At 45.3% G+C, this 16,349-nt stretch overlaps 2 protein-coding genes across 2 annotated transcripts; one reads left to right on the top strand and one right to left on the bottom strand.

Annotated features, from left to right (window-relative positions):
- The first annotated feature begins 3,419 nt into the window (after positions 1 to 3,419).
- LOC129342377 (small serum protein 2-like) lies at positions 3,420 to 7,568 on the top strand. Its single transcript, XM_054998094.1, has 4 exons — positions 3,420 to 3,487; positions 4,343 to 4,436; positions 6,919 to 7,048; positions 7,386 to 7,568. The coding sequence occupies exons 1-4, from the start codon at positions 3,485 to 3,487 to the stop codon at positions 7,531 to 7,533; spliced, it is 375 nt and encodes a 124-aa protein (XP_054854069.1). The 5' UTR covers positions 3,420 to 3,484; the 3' UTR covers positions 7,534 to 7,568.
- A 1,854-nt stretch (positions 7,569 to 9,422) lies between these two features.
- On the bottom strand, positions 9,423 to 15,901 carry LOC129341836 (small serum protein 2-like). The gene is made up of 4 exons (XM_054997174.1): positions 15,837 to 15,901; positions 13,843 to 13,933; positions 10,879 to 10,990; positions 9,423 to 9,687 (listed from the first exon to the last, which is right to left on the bottom strand). Exons 1-4 carry the CDS (start codon positions 15,837 to 15,839, stop codon positions 9,576 to 9,578), a joined length of 318 nt encoding a protein of 105 aa, XP_054853149.1. The 5' UTR covers positions 15,840 to 15,901; the 3' UTR covers positions 9,423 to 9,575.
- Positions 15,902 to 16,349: the final 448 nt, after the last annotated feature.

Below are 16,349 nucleotides of genomic sequence, written 5' to 3'. Positions count from 1 at the left end.
GAGGCACAGCCCCCAGCCTTGCCTGGAGGAAGCAATGGGAGGCAGCTGGGAGACAGCTGTCCTGCCACCCCAGACGGCAACCAGGGCCAGAACCTGCCTACACCAGGGAAAAGGGGCAAAGGTCCAAAGCCTCAGAGGGTTAGAAGGGGGATAGGGGGCTAAGCAGAGCAGAGGGAGAGGGCAGAGGCAGGGGGAATAGGGACCCAGCAGATGCCCAAACAGAGCCCTTACCAGCCAAGGAGGAGAAGCAGCCACAACAGCTCGGAGCCACGCCCCAGCCTACACCTCTGCTAGAAGACAGTAACCTGGCTCAGGAGAGGCCAAGAGCAAAGCCCAGGTGGAGCTGCTGGAGGCACTCTGCTGGAAAAGCTGGGCAGCCAGCCAAGGGGCCACAGCTGGGCCTGCTTTCAGCAACCAGCTCAGCGAGAGAGGCCTGACAGCCAGCCAATGAGATGCAGCTGTTGCTGACCTATGCAGCCAAACCAGCTACCCCAGCTGCAACGGCTTGAGGCAGCCCAGAACAATGCTGGGAGGCCAAGGGGGTGTGGCCTGGCAGGAGGAGCCTGCAAGGAGGGTGGGGCGGGGAGAGAAAGCTCTATAAAGGATGGCTCGGAAGAGCACTGGGGTGGTGGGTTTGAGTAGGAGTAATGGAGTGGAAGGAGAGTGAAGGCAAGGAGAAGAGTGGATGGAGGAGGAGATGGCAGAGATCAAAGGGGGTGAGTGGCACAGGTTGAGCAGACCAGCGAGTGGATTGAGAGGGAGTCTGGGTGATGTATACTGCCCCTCCTTCCACAGAGCAAGGTCCTGCAGTATCCCTGGCACCCCTTTGATGTCAGGGGCAGACTGCCCAGCACTCTGCCCAGCGGCGGCTGCCGCAAGCCCTGACATTGTACACCAAACCTAACTCCTCAAAGTCAGAACAGTCTTTTGGAAGTACTGCTATAGGTTCCTTTTAGCCATCACAGCTAGTAGTCAGTGAGGAATCTATCCTACCGGAGTGTCTAATCCTCTTTTAAAACCATCTGTGGGTTTTTTAAAAGCCATCCTACTGAAATGTGGTTAAATCCTCTGGAGTGTACAGCTTAAACAAACTTATGGCTGAAGATCTAGAGGGGTTAGCTGTGTTATTCTGTAGTTGCAAAATAGTAAACAGTCCAGTAGCACTTCTAAGACTAACCTGCTTTATTGTAGTATAAAATTTTGAGAACCACAGCTCTCTTTCTCAGATGCATCTTATGAAGAGAGCTGTGGTTCTCAAAAGCTTATGCTACAATAAAATTGGTTAGTCTTAAAGGTGCTACTGGACTCTTTACTATTATGGCTGAAGGTAATGTACGAGATGTGCTCTTGCTTGTCTGAAAGCTGTTTCTAAAGGGGGGAAAGTCAGCTTGTCTGGAGGTTTGTTTGTTTGTTTCCCTGGTTGGCTGGCATAGAATGGGTAGAGAATGTAGATTTAGCCATTCCACTGGACAATAAACCTTGGCTTGAGGTCTTTGCTTTCAGCAGCAGCCTTATGAAAAGTCAACAAGGTCAACTGATTGGAGCTAACAATGAGAACTTTGTTCTGCCAAATACTAATGCAAGATCATCACAGGCAAATAAACCTGATTCAGGCCTAAACTGATATTGGCAAGATTTAGGAAGGTAATTATTATTATTAGCCTTCCTAATTTTTGAGTAGGGTTGCCAGGTCTCCTTATCCTCCCAGTGAGGAGGGGGGAAATGCAGCATGCCCCTTGTTTCTCTCCTCGCACACGCAATCTCCTGGCACTGCATGATGACATCACTTCCAGGAATGGCGTCTGTAGTAACGACACGAGACCGAGATCTGGATGCAAAGTCTCTCCCTCCAACATGGAGGCGAGTGTTTTATTGAGAAAGCTTTCAGGAACCCGGAAAAGAGCAATGCCCAAATATGTCTATAACAACAGTTACACATTTCTAAACCAGTCACAGCCAACTGAGCAAATATGCTGTGATCATGCTTTTGTCTTATCTATGAAGCATAGTGAGAGGAACACAGTGAACCTTAAGACATGTAAGAATTATTACTTAGAGTGTATGGGAATATTGTGCTCTGGGAAAGATGAGAGAGTTATTGTGAAACATTTAAACTACTCCCTGAGTCTTCCTGTATGGCATGCCAACTGACCAGGAGATCAGGAATGTAGAAATGTAAAGAGCAATTAATGGAGGCTGTGTGGCATGCCTACTCCGGCCTACAGGCGTCATCACTAGGCTTGCTCCCACCTCCTTCCCCCGTCCCCACTTACCTGGCCAGCATGGGGGCAGGGTCCCGGGGCGCCCCCCAGTGGCACTGGCGTATACCTGGGCAGCATAGTGCACCCCTGGGCCTGTTGTGGGTCATGGAGGGGTGATTCAGCCCTTTGGGCAGTGTGTGTGCACTCCTGGGCCACCCTTTGACCCATGTGATGATGTCACTTACCGGAAGTGATGTCATCACACATGCTGGGATCACGTGTGCAATGGAGAGCACAAGCCAGCACAGGGTAAGTGCCAGCGTCCCAGTCTCCCACTGGGGGACTTGAGGGACCTGGCAACCTTAGTTATCATGCAGGACTCAAGAGTGCTCCCACACTTTGCACTGGGCCGATTTGGGCCCCAAACAGGCCCCATTGGGATCCCAAATCAGCCTGGTGCGACATGCAGGAGCGCTCCCAGGGCCTGCACAATGACATCATTCCTGGGAGCGATGTCAGTGCTCCTCATCAGAAGCACACCTGGGAGACCTGTTCCCCTGCCAGCCAGGTGAGTGGTGCCAGCCAGGTGAGTGGTGGCAGTGGGCAGAGGCTGGTGTGCAGGAGACCAGTTTGAATTGGGTTCATGTACTGTCCTCCTAGTCTGAAACGCCCCAGGAAGCTACTTTCTGTCTCTTTGGGCTAAACTTGTGGGTACGTATAAATTTAGCCCAATGGGGCAAGTAGTGATCCCACCTGGAGGCATTTCAGGTCAAGAAAATGACAAGGAGGGTAAGATATAAGTCTCCTCTCCCCATGCACTGCACTCCTGATCTCAACCAGATTTCTTCCTGCCTGAGAATTAACTTTAAACATTGTTAAGAGTTCCAAACACAGGAATCTTACCTATATTTGGCCACAGATATACAACATTTGGTTTGTGTGCACTCCAAACATGGTCATCCTTTAGTATAATTTCTCTCTTGTTCATGGTCCTCCATTTGAGAAAATGATGCCCTTCTTGGCTGTACCTCTGAGGTACGGATGCTATCAGGTCACTGCAAGTAGAACAATTTGCACAGCAAACATCGGGTTAGTCAGAACGGAATGATTTCCTCAGAATATTCATTCCGTTAATCCAGGTCAGCAGAGCAAGGGGAGGTGATCTCCACAGTGAAGCCTCTCCCCCTTTTTGGTTGTATAAATTTGGGTCATAACTATTTCACAGACATTGGCATCCAGCTTTCTGTGGGAAGAGTCCGTTGGCTGCATACAGAAGAAAAAGGATGGTAAGTAGAACACTTACAGGCTCCAATAAGGCCAACTTCTTTTTTAAAAAAATTAGTTAGGATAAAAATATTGGAAAGGCTCTGTACAATTCAGAATTTGGACATATTCTTTTGATTCTTAGCATCCAATGAAACTTGGATTGTGTTGTTTTTAAAGTTTAATTCTATGGTACATTTTCCCCTTTAAATTATTTTCTCGACCTCTCAGTATTCAGTGTGTGGATATAAAAATGAAGAAAAGCCAGAGTTTTAAAAAAAAATTGCAATAGTTTCTCTGGGATTCAGTTTCTCATGCACACTCTGATACATACTACTTATTTTGTGAGAACAGGACAACAAAAATAAGATCTTTGTGCTAAATACAGAGTAGTTTCCTCACAATATTTACAAGATCTAGGGAGGGACCATGCCAATAGGCTTGCCAATTGAAGCCAAATAAGATCTGTCTCCATGCATGCTTACATATCCATGTGCTACTCTATCTGGCTCACATACACAGAGACATATTTATACAACTCATTCTGACAGCTAACCACTGATAACTTTGGCTGTCCCAAGAAGTTATTTGTGGACTGGATTTTGTTTGCTGAAACTTCTGAGCCATTGGAATACTACTGAAGTACTGCATTTCAAAGTTCAAAAACATGTTTATTTGTCTGTATATGAACACAGGTGAGTTAAGGCCAATGAATCAAACTTATAACAGCTCTGGCTTTAAAATAAGTTATTGAAGTAATGATGTGTTTTTTCTTGCTTTTTAAAAAAAACTGTAAATTAAAATGCCATAGATCTGTGTGGAGGGGAAATGTCTCAGAGCTCAAAACTGACTGTTATTTTCTTTTGCTTCTTTTTCAGAAAGTCCTCCTCCCCCTCACTGTCTCATGCATCACTCTGGCCTTGTGCCAGGCAGCCTGTTTCTTAACGCTACCTACACTAGAGATTAGGAATGGTAAATATTTATCACACAGCCTACTAATTTGGGCAAAGAAATATAATTTTGTGTTTAGAACATGCTTCGAAAAAATGGTTCTGCTAACACACTTTGGGGTGAGGGGATATACTACTACCTTTAATGTCAGTGTTATTCCACTTTAAGTGCCTTGACTTTCCTCAGAGAATCTTGGGAACTACAGTTTAATTGGAGTACTGAACACTGAACTAGATGTTATGAGTGTCACAAGTCAGAAGGGGGCTGTTTGGCCTTTTCTGGGGCTCCACAGCACATGGCAACTGTGTGTCATTCATAAAGTTTACTTTGATTCTAACAAGTTCCTGTTGGAAACATGGAAAAGCACAGGAGTTATTCACTGAACCTCATGTTGAGTTTCTACTTGCTGCCATATGTGCGGCAAGAGCATTCTGCAGAATATGGGGCCCACTCTGCCCCCTTGTCACTATAGCACCCTGTCCTCTTTTTTTGTATTGGGTGCCCCACACTTGGTCAGTCAATTGGCAACTATCAATTAGGAATCTAAAATGTTATTGATCTATTATTTCCTTGGTTAGAGATCCCAAGTATGTTGCAGACACTGAGACACCAAAGAATATTCCAGAAAATAAGGTCTGGGATACTGGCACTACTTTGAAATTAAGGTTCGAGAGAAGGGTGCTGGAGGTCCTGTTAAATCCTGTTCAGGAACACTTGATCTATTTCCAGGCCTGAGTCATGGTGCTACATTGAGCTTTTTACCCTTTACAGCCTGGGACCATCTTAGGGTTGCCAGCCCAGTGCGGCCATTGCACCAGCACCATGATAACGCTTCCAGTGCAAAACAGGAAGTGTAGTCATGGCATTGTGGTGACACCTTAGAATTTATCATGTACTCTGTGGTTGTACCATAGAGTTTTTGATGAATCCTAAAGCATCACTCCAATGCAGTGACACCACTTCTGATTTCACAGCAGAAGAGATGTAATGTTGGAAAGATATTGTAGTGTTGGCAAGATTCCCTCTCCCCAATTTTGTTCCCACTGCTTCACCAAGCAGAGAACAGCAGGGCCTGGGATAGGAGGTATAGTGGGAGACACGGCCACTTTAGACCAACATACTTTTGAAACTGCATCTCCCTGTATCAAATGATAGCTGATTTCATACAGCAGTGAGAAAAGCCACTCTCACTGTGCAAACAACTATGAGCAGGGTTGAAGAAAATGGGGATGGCACTCATGCACCCCTTCCAGGTGCAGAAGTGCCCACGTGACTACAATCTTGCTAGTCCCCCACCCCCTTTTAGCCCAGCAACCCCTACTTCCCCCAACAACTAAGCGATGGCTCACAGCTGAGCTGTGTAAACCAGGGCTGCCAATTTCAGGTTGGAAAATTCCTGGAGATTTGGTGGCAGGGCCTGGGGAGGATGAGGTTTGGAGAGGGAAGGAACCTTAGAGGGGTATAATGCCATAGAGCTCACTTGCCACAGCTGCCATTTTCTCCAAGGAAACTGAGCTCTGTAGTCTAGAGATTGGTTGTAATTCTGGGAAATTTCCACATCTCACCTGGAGATTGGCAAAACTTTCTGGGAACCAGTTGTAATTCTGGCAGAACTCCAATCCCTACCTATATTGGTAATCCTAGTCCAGATACATTTTCCCGTCAAGACATTCTAAACCTGGAGGTTGGCAACGCTATCTGTATCTCTCTTAAAGTTGGATGGGTGCCCTTCTAATGGAGGGAGTAAATGGTGGATGACAGCCTCATATAATCCCTTGCTGTATCTGAGTTTTTAAAAAGCCCTATTATTGGGCTATGGGGGGTGTGCTGGAGTTGAGTGTTGCCATTTTGAAGGCAGCACCCTGTTCCAGCCCCCACCTCCAGATTGGCGGCAGGCAGAGCTTTCGCATACAGCTCGCAAGTCATTTCCCTTTTAAGTTAGAATAAATGAGGTTTCTCCTTGCTCCTTCTTAAAAGGGAAACCCCAAGGAGCCCCTTGAAAGAGCACAGCATTGTGAGGAAACTCTGAAATAAAGTTGGGGCATGTTGTGTGCCCCCCAAATCCCTGTGTGGAAACAACAGCTGTGTCAGCTGTACTCCGGCCAGCAGCAGTATGCATTGATAGGGCTGTAAGACTTCTACAGCCCTGGGCATGAACTTTCTCAGAGGTAGCCAACTCATCATGTTATGGCTTCCAGGAGATGAGACAACCAATCTCCATGAAAGAATTCAGGAGGTAACACAAGACAGAGTTTTTAAAATGAGATTGACATCCTGAGCACTCCAGTTGTTTCAGCCAACTCGGTCTGCCCTAGACATGTATTATGGAGGCAAAGCTTTTCCTCTCACTTGCCAGGAAAAGCTTGATCTGCTACATTTCTGCATATCAGGCTGCTTTTGAAAACAGAAGGGGGGAAGTTGCACTATGTGCACTAAGCACTTTCCCTTAGGGATTGGTTTTGTTACTGTTGCAAATGAAACAGATAGGAATTTCCCTCCGTAGGTGCGATGGTACCTCAAGATGGCTGTATTGATGCTTATGATAAGAAGAAATATCCATTCGAATCAGAGTGGAACACAGCTCACTGCCTGAGGTGCAGTTGCAGAGTTACAGGAATGGAATGCTGTACCAGGTAGGCCTGAGCTGAGAGGGACTGATACTTGATCATTTTGAAATTCACACCAGCAGCTCTTTCCTTGCATAGAGTGCCAGGCAAAAGAAAACAGGGATGAAAGCTAGAATGAGAGCTGGTTTGGGTCAGATAGAGACTTCATTTCCATTAACAGGTTGCCATGTGAGTGGGTTCAGGTGACATTTTATACATTCACACACACACTTCTTTAAAGTGGCTTCCTCAAAGTGTCCTGGAAGGAAGCCCAGGGTTGTTTCAAGTGGGATAGGTGGAGCTGGGTAGCGGGAAGGAGCTCTAACAAGGTTCTTTGTACTTAATTCCTCTTTTTTTGTTTTAGATTTGGTGGCATTGCAGATGTGCAAGGATGCAACGGAGTTGTTGATTTTGAAACATGCACCTACAAATTCTATAGCCTTGACAACCCTGAGGAGCCATGTTTCGAAGCTTCAGAAACCAAATCCATTCATATCAGTGATCCTAAATAAATCAGGGGCTCGTGTGTGTCTCTCTTTTTTCTTTAGTGACTACTACAGATGAATTTTTTATTTGGATTTTATGAAATGGGGAGGGGCCTTTTCTGATGGAAGGTCTGTCAGTATAACTGATTCTTTTGGGATAAATGTCCCTGAATGCACCAAGTGGAAGAATAAACAGGGAATTTAAATGAGGAATTAGATTTTTAAAATATGGTGGTAAACAAGCACAAGAGACGTAGCAAAGTTTTGCATGTTATTATTTAGAATTATATGTTCTATTTGGTGTCAGAGAGACATTTGGTCCTACTGGCTTTTACATTTTCGACTGAAGACTGAAGGCAGGTTGAGTGAGAGCCAAGCTACAAGTGATGCCTGACACACGTTGGACACTTGTCAGCTTCCCTCAAGTTTTGATGGGAAATGTAGGCATCCTGGTCTTACAGCTGTAATGGAGAGCCAAGCTGTAAAACCAGGACGCCTACATTTCCCATCAAAACTTGAGGGAAGCTGACAAGTGTCCAACCTGTGTAAGGCGTCACTTGCAGCTTGGTTCTGAGGATAAATTGGCCATGGATGTTCTCTAGCAATCTAGGGGAATGTCAGGGAAAAGTCCAGTAACTTAGGAAATGGTGGGTACAGCTAGTATCAAGCTGCATCTTTAAGCCTTTGGGGGAGAAGGAAGAAAAATGACAATATCCAGCTAAAAATGGTAAAATCAGTAGTTGATTAAATGTCTTTCTGGGCTTTTACACACAGGCTATTTGCCTCCCATTTGGCCCTATACTGTGTCGGATGTTTATCTATTTATGCACAGAATTCGATACCTTCAGTGGTGATCTCAACTGGATACTGGGGTTTGCCCAACTTTTTATTCAATGCAAGAACATGCTGGGTCTCTTTCCTATGTAAATGCTTACATTTTCCTTTCCTCCACCCACCCTAGACCCATCTCCTGTGCAATGTTTGGTTTGTTTGTCTCCTCTTCCTCTCCCTCCGGCTCCTTGGAGGTGCTCAGTCTGTCCCTTGTGCAGTGCAAAGTATCTCTCTGATTAGCACCTTCATTCTATCTATATGCTGGTTGCCAAACTCCAAGTGGGCCTTGGAGATCTCCCAGTTACAACTTCAAAGGATAGAGATATCCAAACTACAGAGATTAGTCCCCCTGGGGAAAATGGCTGCAACCATACAAAAGGTTTATGGATGACTTGAAACCCAAGTCACCTTTGCTACACAGTGTAATTATAGATCACTCTGCTTACAATTGCAGCAATTAGGATCACCTAGAGCAAAATGTGCAAATTGATTATCAAGGCTTATCCCAAGCTGTGAGGAGATCTCACAAAATTTCACAACAGATTCTAGCTTTAGTGGTCGTGAAGACACTTCCATAATCTTTCAGAACAAGATAGTTTTAGTCAGAACTTGTATATGATAAAGTTGTGAGAGGAGAGGAGGAGAGATTCTCAGGCAGGATGCTGACTATTGGATGTGTTAGTGGTTTAACAATTGTGCAAAACAAATGATATGCCATGAGGTAAACATTTTCGGAGGATCTTTCTTCTAATCAGAACTGTTTTTCCAATAAGGGGTGTGGGGGGAACTGTGTGGACAATTAAAGCAGGGGAGAAATCCAACACAGAGATGGAGGTCATAATATATCAAACAAAAATGGGCCAAATAAATGAGCTTTCACTTCTGAAAATATCAGGAACAAGACAAGAGTGTGAAAAGGCCCTCCTATGCAGGAGTCCATAATAACTTACAAACATTTGGTATAAAATGTCATTTGTTTTTGTCTCACATTTTCAAAATCTGTTCACCTTCCTCTTCCGTTCCTGTTTAACACTTAACTGAATCCATGGGTATCTATCCCAAGAAAATCCATGATGCTAACAGACTTTCAGTCAGAAGAGGCTCCTCCCTATTTGAGAAATCAAAACAAAAACTTCTTTTTTAATTTTCGTGGAAGAAAAAGAGCAAGAGACACACAGCAAGTAGAACAGATGAGTCATTGATTTATTCAAGTTCACCAACATAAAGTGGATGGGTTTTTAAAGCTTAAAACATGGCTTTGAAGGATCATCAGCCTTATAAAACTTGTATTTACATGTTTTTGGATCAACAACTGCTGCGCATCCTGGGACACTTACAACACCACCGTATCTAAAATAAAAACGGAGAAATTAAGCATAAGGAACAATTTATTGGAATTTGTACAGATATTTTAAAAAGCTCTGACTTACTCAAGCTGCTAGAGACAGGCAGTAAAGGCAGCAATAAGGACAGGGGAGGCTGTAGGGAACCCTAACCCAGTCCATGAAGGCCCACTTTACTTTACTTTACTTTATTTGGTATTTAGCCCGCCCTCCCCACAAACGGGCTCAGGATGGGGTACAACATTCATAAAATTCATAATCATATACAGGGCTTTTTTTCAGCGGGAATGCGGTGGAATGGAGTTCCAGAACCTCTTGAAAATGGTCACATGGCTGGTGGCCCCGCCCCCTGATCTCCAGACAGATCTAAACTCCCCTCTGTCTGGAAATCAGGGGGCGGGGCCACCAGCCATGTGACCATTTTCTCTGAGGGCAATCCACTGAGTTCCACCACCTCTTTTCCCAGAAAAAAGCCCTGTTTATATAAATACAATTAAAATCATATCATAAAATCATATGGCCTATTGCACATTCCTGCCCTCAAATACAAAGAGGGAGACACCCACTCTAATCCCTCTGGCATCAGCAATTGTTCCTATCGGACATTCAGTGTTCTTGTCTCCTGGTGGAAATATATTCCATTTCCTCCATCTTTGGCCCTTCCTTCAATTGTTGCCCTACTTGTCTCTTTTTGTTCCCTTTCTGAGCAGTTTTTTTTTAGCTCTACCTTACTCACCTTTCAATAGAAGCTTTTCAAACAGGGTGGGAAAGAGATGAAGAAGTGTATTAACTTGGAGTGGAAGGGACATCAAGCACCCAAGGAAGACGTTGATTTGGGATTGTTGCTGTTACTTTAGCATTACCCGCAGGAGTAGAGAAAAATGTCCTATCCCTTTAACAGAAGCTTGTTGTTTGGAAATGGACAGTTGAAGATTTTCATGGCGTGGAGGTAACTATTACCAGGTATCAGCCTCTATTAAAGGGATGGGACACTTTTCTCCAGGCCTGTTGGCAAACCTATAGGAGCTACTAGCTCCTTTGTCCCACTCTCCTTTGCCCTACCCACCACATCTGGAGAGAGCAGCTGCTTTTGGCTAAATGTCTTTAAAGACAATAAAGACTCTAAAGTCTTTATTAGAGTCTTTAAAGACTCTAAAGACTTTAAAGACTCTAATGTCACATTGGAGCTTTTGCTTACGTGGTACAGCATTGGAGTATATCAGGATTACAGCTGCATTCCATGCATTTAGCAGTGTTCCATTTAGATCCAAAGGGATGTTCGCTTTTGTCATATGGATCAATGCAGCCATCTGAAGGAAGGAAAATTGCCATCAATCTCAGCTGCACTAGTTTCAGAACTTCCAATCATCACTGAAAATCAAGTTCTGAAATCAGATATTCATCTTTAAAAATCCTGTTCTGCGTAGTTTGGGTCACTGTATGCTTGGGTTCAGAGTTGCCAGTTTTTTTCTACCCCTGCTCCTTATTCTTATCAGAGATCTGACATGCGGAAATTTAGCAGCTGAAGCTTTTGTCTGGCAAAGAGATAAGCAGAAGGAAAGCTTTGCCTGTTTAATTTCTGTCCGCTTTAAAATCAATGGAGCAGGATGGGAAAATCAGGATAGGAACCTGAGATATGTGTCAGAATATAAACTCACTTGCACATGTGTAAAGGCTGTTGTGCCCTTTAACATAGGGTGAGTCAGCAGTTTTTTCTGACAGGTTCACACCTGATCAATTAAGCTGGTGTTGCAGCAAGATTGCATCAGCTGTGTGCTGGTTGGCTGACTCCAACTCACCCTATAGGCTAGTGGACACTTAAAGGTCCAGCCAAAGGTTTGTACTGTGCTGATCTGCTCAGCTTGGTGCCTGGTGCAAACCTTTGTCGCTCAAATCGAACTCGGATACCTCTGGATACTGACCTAAGGACTGGACTCTGGTTTTTGCTCTTTCATTCTGTCTGTATGTATGCTGAGCACCTTTTGCACCTGTAATATATGGACTTGTACAATACACCATCTGCACTTTATCACAACGTCTTGGCTCCAGTGTTTTTGTTGTTGGGCAAAGCGGGTCACTTGGCAGCACTAATTACAGATGGTTATTCCGTCAATATGGGTCCATTTCAAAATTTTGGCAACCCTTGTCAGGGCTTGCCGCAGCTGCTGCTGGGCATGGCACTGGGCAGTCTGCCCCTGACGTCACAGGGGGACCAGGGATTCTGCAGGACCCTGCTCTGTGGAAGGAGGAGCAGTATACCTCACCCTGACTCCCTCTCAATCCACTCACTGGCCTGCTCAACCTGGCCTGCTTACCTCCTGCCTCTTCCACCATCTCTTCCTCCCAAGACTCTCCTTCAAACCTCCACTCTCCTTCTTGCCTTTTCCTTGGCTTCTCTCCACTCCCACTCTGCTCCATCACTCCTACTCAAACCCACCACCGCAGAGCTCTTCCCAGCCACCCTTTATAGGGTTTCCTTTCTCCACCCCACCCTCCTTCCAGGCTTGTTCCCTCTCCTGACTGGGCCCAGCTGTGCATTCCTCCAGGTGTTTCCCTCCAACCACTAATCCCTCCTGGGCTCTTTTGCCTTGCTAGCAGGGTGGGGTTGAGTGCGAGCCATCCCCAGCTGAGGGCTCCTTGGCCTTGCTCACGAGGAGCTGCCCCAGCCAGCCTCTGTGCTATTGGGCTTGCCTGGCCTTGCTCACGAGGAGCTGCCCCAGCCAGCCTCTGAGCTACTGAGCTTGCCTGTCCCTGCTCATGAGGAGGTGCCTTAGCCAGCTTCTGCGCTGCCTGCTCAGCAATGCTGGGCGGGGTTACCCATCTCCTCCCCCAGAATGCCTGTGGCAGCCCCCCTGGAGAGGCTTGGCTTCTAGCAACTCCTGAGCCAGGCTGCTGTCTTCTAGCCATGGTGTGGCTCTGGGCTGCAGCGGCGGCGGCATCCTCTCCCTGCCAGGTAAGGGCTCTGCTTGGGTTGCTGCTGCTGCTGCTGGACCCACCTTCTCCCTGCTGTGTCCCTTTCCCTCCGGCCTGCTTAGCCCCCTCTCTTCCCCCTGGAGGGTGGGGCTGGCTGGTTTCTCCTTGCCCCCTCCACCCATCTGAGGTACTGGCCTTTTGCCCCTTCCCCATGGAGTAGGTAGGTTCTGGACCTGGTTGCCGGCTTGGGGGGTAGAGTTGCTGCCACCCTTTTGTCCCCTGCTGTTCCGTCTTGTCAAGTCTGGGGGCTGGGGCTCAGACCCCGGACAACCCTCTCATAATACTTGTGGGAGTGTGTGGGTCAACACACACAAGTAATTAAAACTTTATGGGGATTGTATAGAGTTGCCCATTTCATCCACATGAGACACATAGCTGTGGCTACCATTTATTTATTTCACTGTTTACATCCTGCCTTTTCTTCCATGCAGGAAGACTCAAAGTGGCTTACAACCAGCATGTGCTGGAAGTAGGCACAGCACAAAAATCAATAAAAATGTGCCATGATCTGCATGTTCATCAGGCACTTTTGATTATACCAGTCATGATGACTTCTGCCAAACAATCCTGGGAACTGTGGTTTTATAAGGATGCCAGGAATTCTTTGTTAGAGACTCAGAGGCAAACTAGACGTGACAGCACCCCTGAGTACTCCAGGGAGACATCTTCACCATTTTAGGGATGAAACTTCCTCTCTGTACAAAAGCTGTGGGACTCGATCCCAAGTGAAACCCTCATGCATTTTCAAGAGGTGTTTGAGCTCTTGAAAGTGGCACATGGGCGGTGGAGAGGGGAGGGAGCCAGGACAGCTCCTCTTCCCCTCTGCCATGGTCCTGATCAGGACGGGACTTCCGTGGCATTTGTAAACTTCATCCTTAAAATAGTGGAGGTGTCCTCATGATGGACTCAGGGTTACCATCTTGTCTCGTTTAGATCTAGAAAACAAAGGGAGCAATCCTAAGTAGGGTTACTCAGAAGTAAGTCCAATTTTATTCCATGGGGCATATTTCCAACAAAGTATCCTTAGGATCATTGCTGAAAAGAGTTACATACAACCCTCATTTCCAGTTCCTATTTATTCATTGTATGGATATGCCTATAAACCCAGTCTACCAGAATCAGTTTTATAATTTTTTCTAAACATGAAACAATGTTATTTGTCCAGTAGGCATATGGATAACATTATCACCTTGAGTTCCTGGTTGGAGATGCTTGAGGAAGCACTCTCCATAGCTCAGTGCCACTAGGGTGCACAAAATGATTAGGCTGAGGAGAATTTTCTGGAAAAGAGAGAAAAAGTCAGGAAAAAGCCATCAAGTTCTTTAAGAATTTCCCTCTATACAAAAGACTCACTTCATGGAGACCTTTACATTTTTATTAATCAAAAGGGATGCCTGAAGGAATATTAGTTGCAGTTTGCAAATCGTCTCTTAGATAAACTAAACAAAATAAAACAAAGTAAACAGAGGTGCCACATTAAGAACAATTAAACCCATGGTCTGGCTATATTAGTGAAACAGGTATTCACTGTGAGAATTCTTCCTTCAGAGAATTAAAATGAGTCTTCAGGAGCCCTTGCCCCAGCTGCTGTGGTTTTACGGAATATTTGCACACATTCTAAATACTCTGAAGGTTCTTGCTTTTTTTAAAAAAATGTTCAAATGGAACTGATGTGGGGTGGGAGGGTGGGGAGAGATGTGGAGAAGAAAGCAAGCAGCACCATCAGTAGTGTGGACAAGTGTTTGTGTATGACAGAAAGGGGTATTACGAAGTGATTGGGTAAGATGTATAAATGTGTGTGCGCATGAGAGTAGTGCATGACTCAATGAGTAGCATGAACAGGAGGGAGTACATGAGACCCAGGAAGATATTGTGTCCATGTATTTTTTTTTAAATTACAGTTTCTCAAGTTTCCATTTATATAGCCAATATATAGAGAATATTGAGAAAGCAACCTTTAAAAACAGCCAGAGAATCAAGCTCTCCCCCTCCCACCCCACCCCCAAGCCACAAGCTTGGCAATGTCCAAATTCTGACTCAGGCAATGCTGAATTCTACGCTAACAAACACTGCACTGATAGTCTATATTTGCATAAAATCTGGGATCCAAAGGCATCATTACTGAGTACCATACTGAAGAGGAAGGAAAAGTTAAGGTCTAACTACATGTTATGCTTTCCCTGGCTTTTCCCTGGGTTCTTGTGATCAGACATGCACGTGGAGTTCATGCTGGGAACTCAGCTCCCAGGCATGCAGTAGTGGCCTGATTCAGGTTGGGACATGACAGAGCAATTATCACCTCCCCTGGTCTATTTCAAACTGAGAAAACAGCATGTGGGGGGAAGGCTAAAGCCCGTTCTCATCACGTGCCATTGTCCTGATCAAAACTAGGCTCCAAACACCTGCAAAACATTTGCAGTGGGGAACTTGCAAGTGCATGTAGCCTTGCCATTTGCCCAACCATAGAGAGGGCAAATCTCTGCCCTTGGCTGCAGTACCCTGCCCTTGAGAAATTGAGGAGTGGGATAAAAAATAGCCAGAAAATGGTCTTCATAGCAATGCTCTAGGAACTTCCCAGTGTCTTTATGGGCTTTACCCATAAAGATTAAGGGACATTCCTAGAGCATCTGCCAGAAATGACATCATATCCTCCCTAAACTCCATCTTCCCCAGGCACTGTCCTCAAAATCTCTTGGCATTTGTCAAGGCAGTGCTGGCCACCCTAACACATATGGAAGGGGAAAACAAACAAACATGCAATTACACCATGGCTGCCAACTTCTAATTGGGGCCTATAGATCTCCCAGAATTACATCTGATTTCTAATTGATGGAGATCTGTTTCCCTAGGAAAAAAATGGCTACTTTGGAAGGTATACTCCATGGTTTATACCCTGCTGAGGTATAACCTTCCTGAAACTCCAACCTCCCCAAGCTCCTCCCCACACATTTTCAGGAATTCCTCAGCCAGGAGTTGGCAACCCTATGTTAGACCCTCAGATCGCTCAGGGTCAGTGAAGAAAGGGCACATTCTCCTAATTCTGAACCTCCTTACTGCCACTCTTTATAAGTCTGTTTTACAAATACAACTTTTACAACTGTTTTATTCATTCCAGATTATTTATATACACAGAGAGAGAGAGAGAGAGAGAGTTATAGAGGAATGCAAAAGCAACCAGCTTACCATCCTGGCTATTTCCTATGCAGTGAGATGAGAAAGTGCAAGGCAGTAGTATGTACCAGTTTCTGTGTCTACTACTCCAATTTATACAAACAAGAAAGGGGAGAGGCTAAACTGAGGAGAACACTTCCTGTTGTGTCAAGTGACTTAACTTGCCAACCATCTCTCAAAATATATTTTCTCCTCACTTAGTAGGTATTTGTTTTGTACCTGTGGTAACTCGGAGAGTTTTATCACCTTCAGAGGAATTTGAGAAAAGGATTGCTTCAACATGGAGGCCATTCTCCATGCAGCTTTCATTCCTGGCTGTTGCAAATGCAGAGGCATTTGCAGCGGCAATGAAGCATCCGCTCTGAACTCTTCCCTGTACTTTCCACATTCCTCTGATCTATGGCAACAATGTACTGGTTCTGATCCAGTATAACCCCTAGGCTCTTAACTGAGTCTGCAAGGGTCGGACGAACTCCATCAAAAGTGGGGAATACGATGTCCTTCAAGATCTCTGCCTTCCCAATA

This window comes from Eublepharis macularius, chromosome 14 (genome assembly GCF_028583425.1).
Source record: "Eublepharis macularius isolate TG4126 chromosome 14, MPM_Emac_v1.0, whole genome shotgun sequence".
NCBI classification, from domain to species: domain Eukaryota; kingdom Metazoa; phylum Chordata; class Lepidosauria; order Squamata; family Eublepharidae; genus Eublepharis; species Eublepharis macularius.
This window is presented reverse-complemented; position numbering and strand designations above follow the sequence as displayed.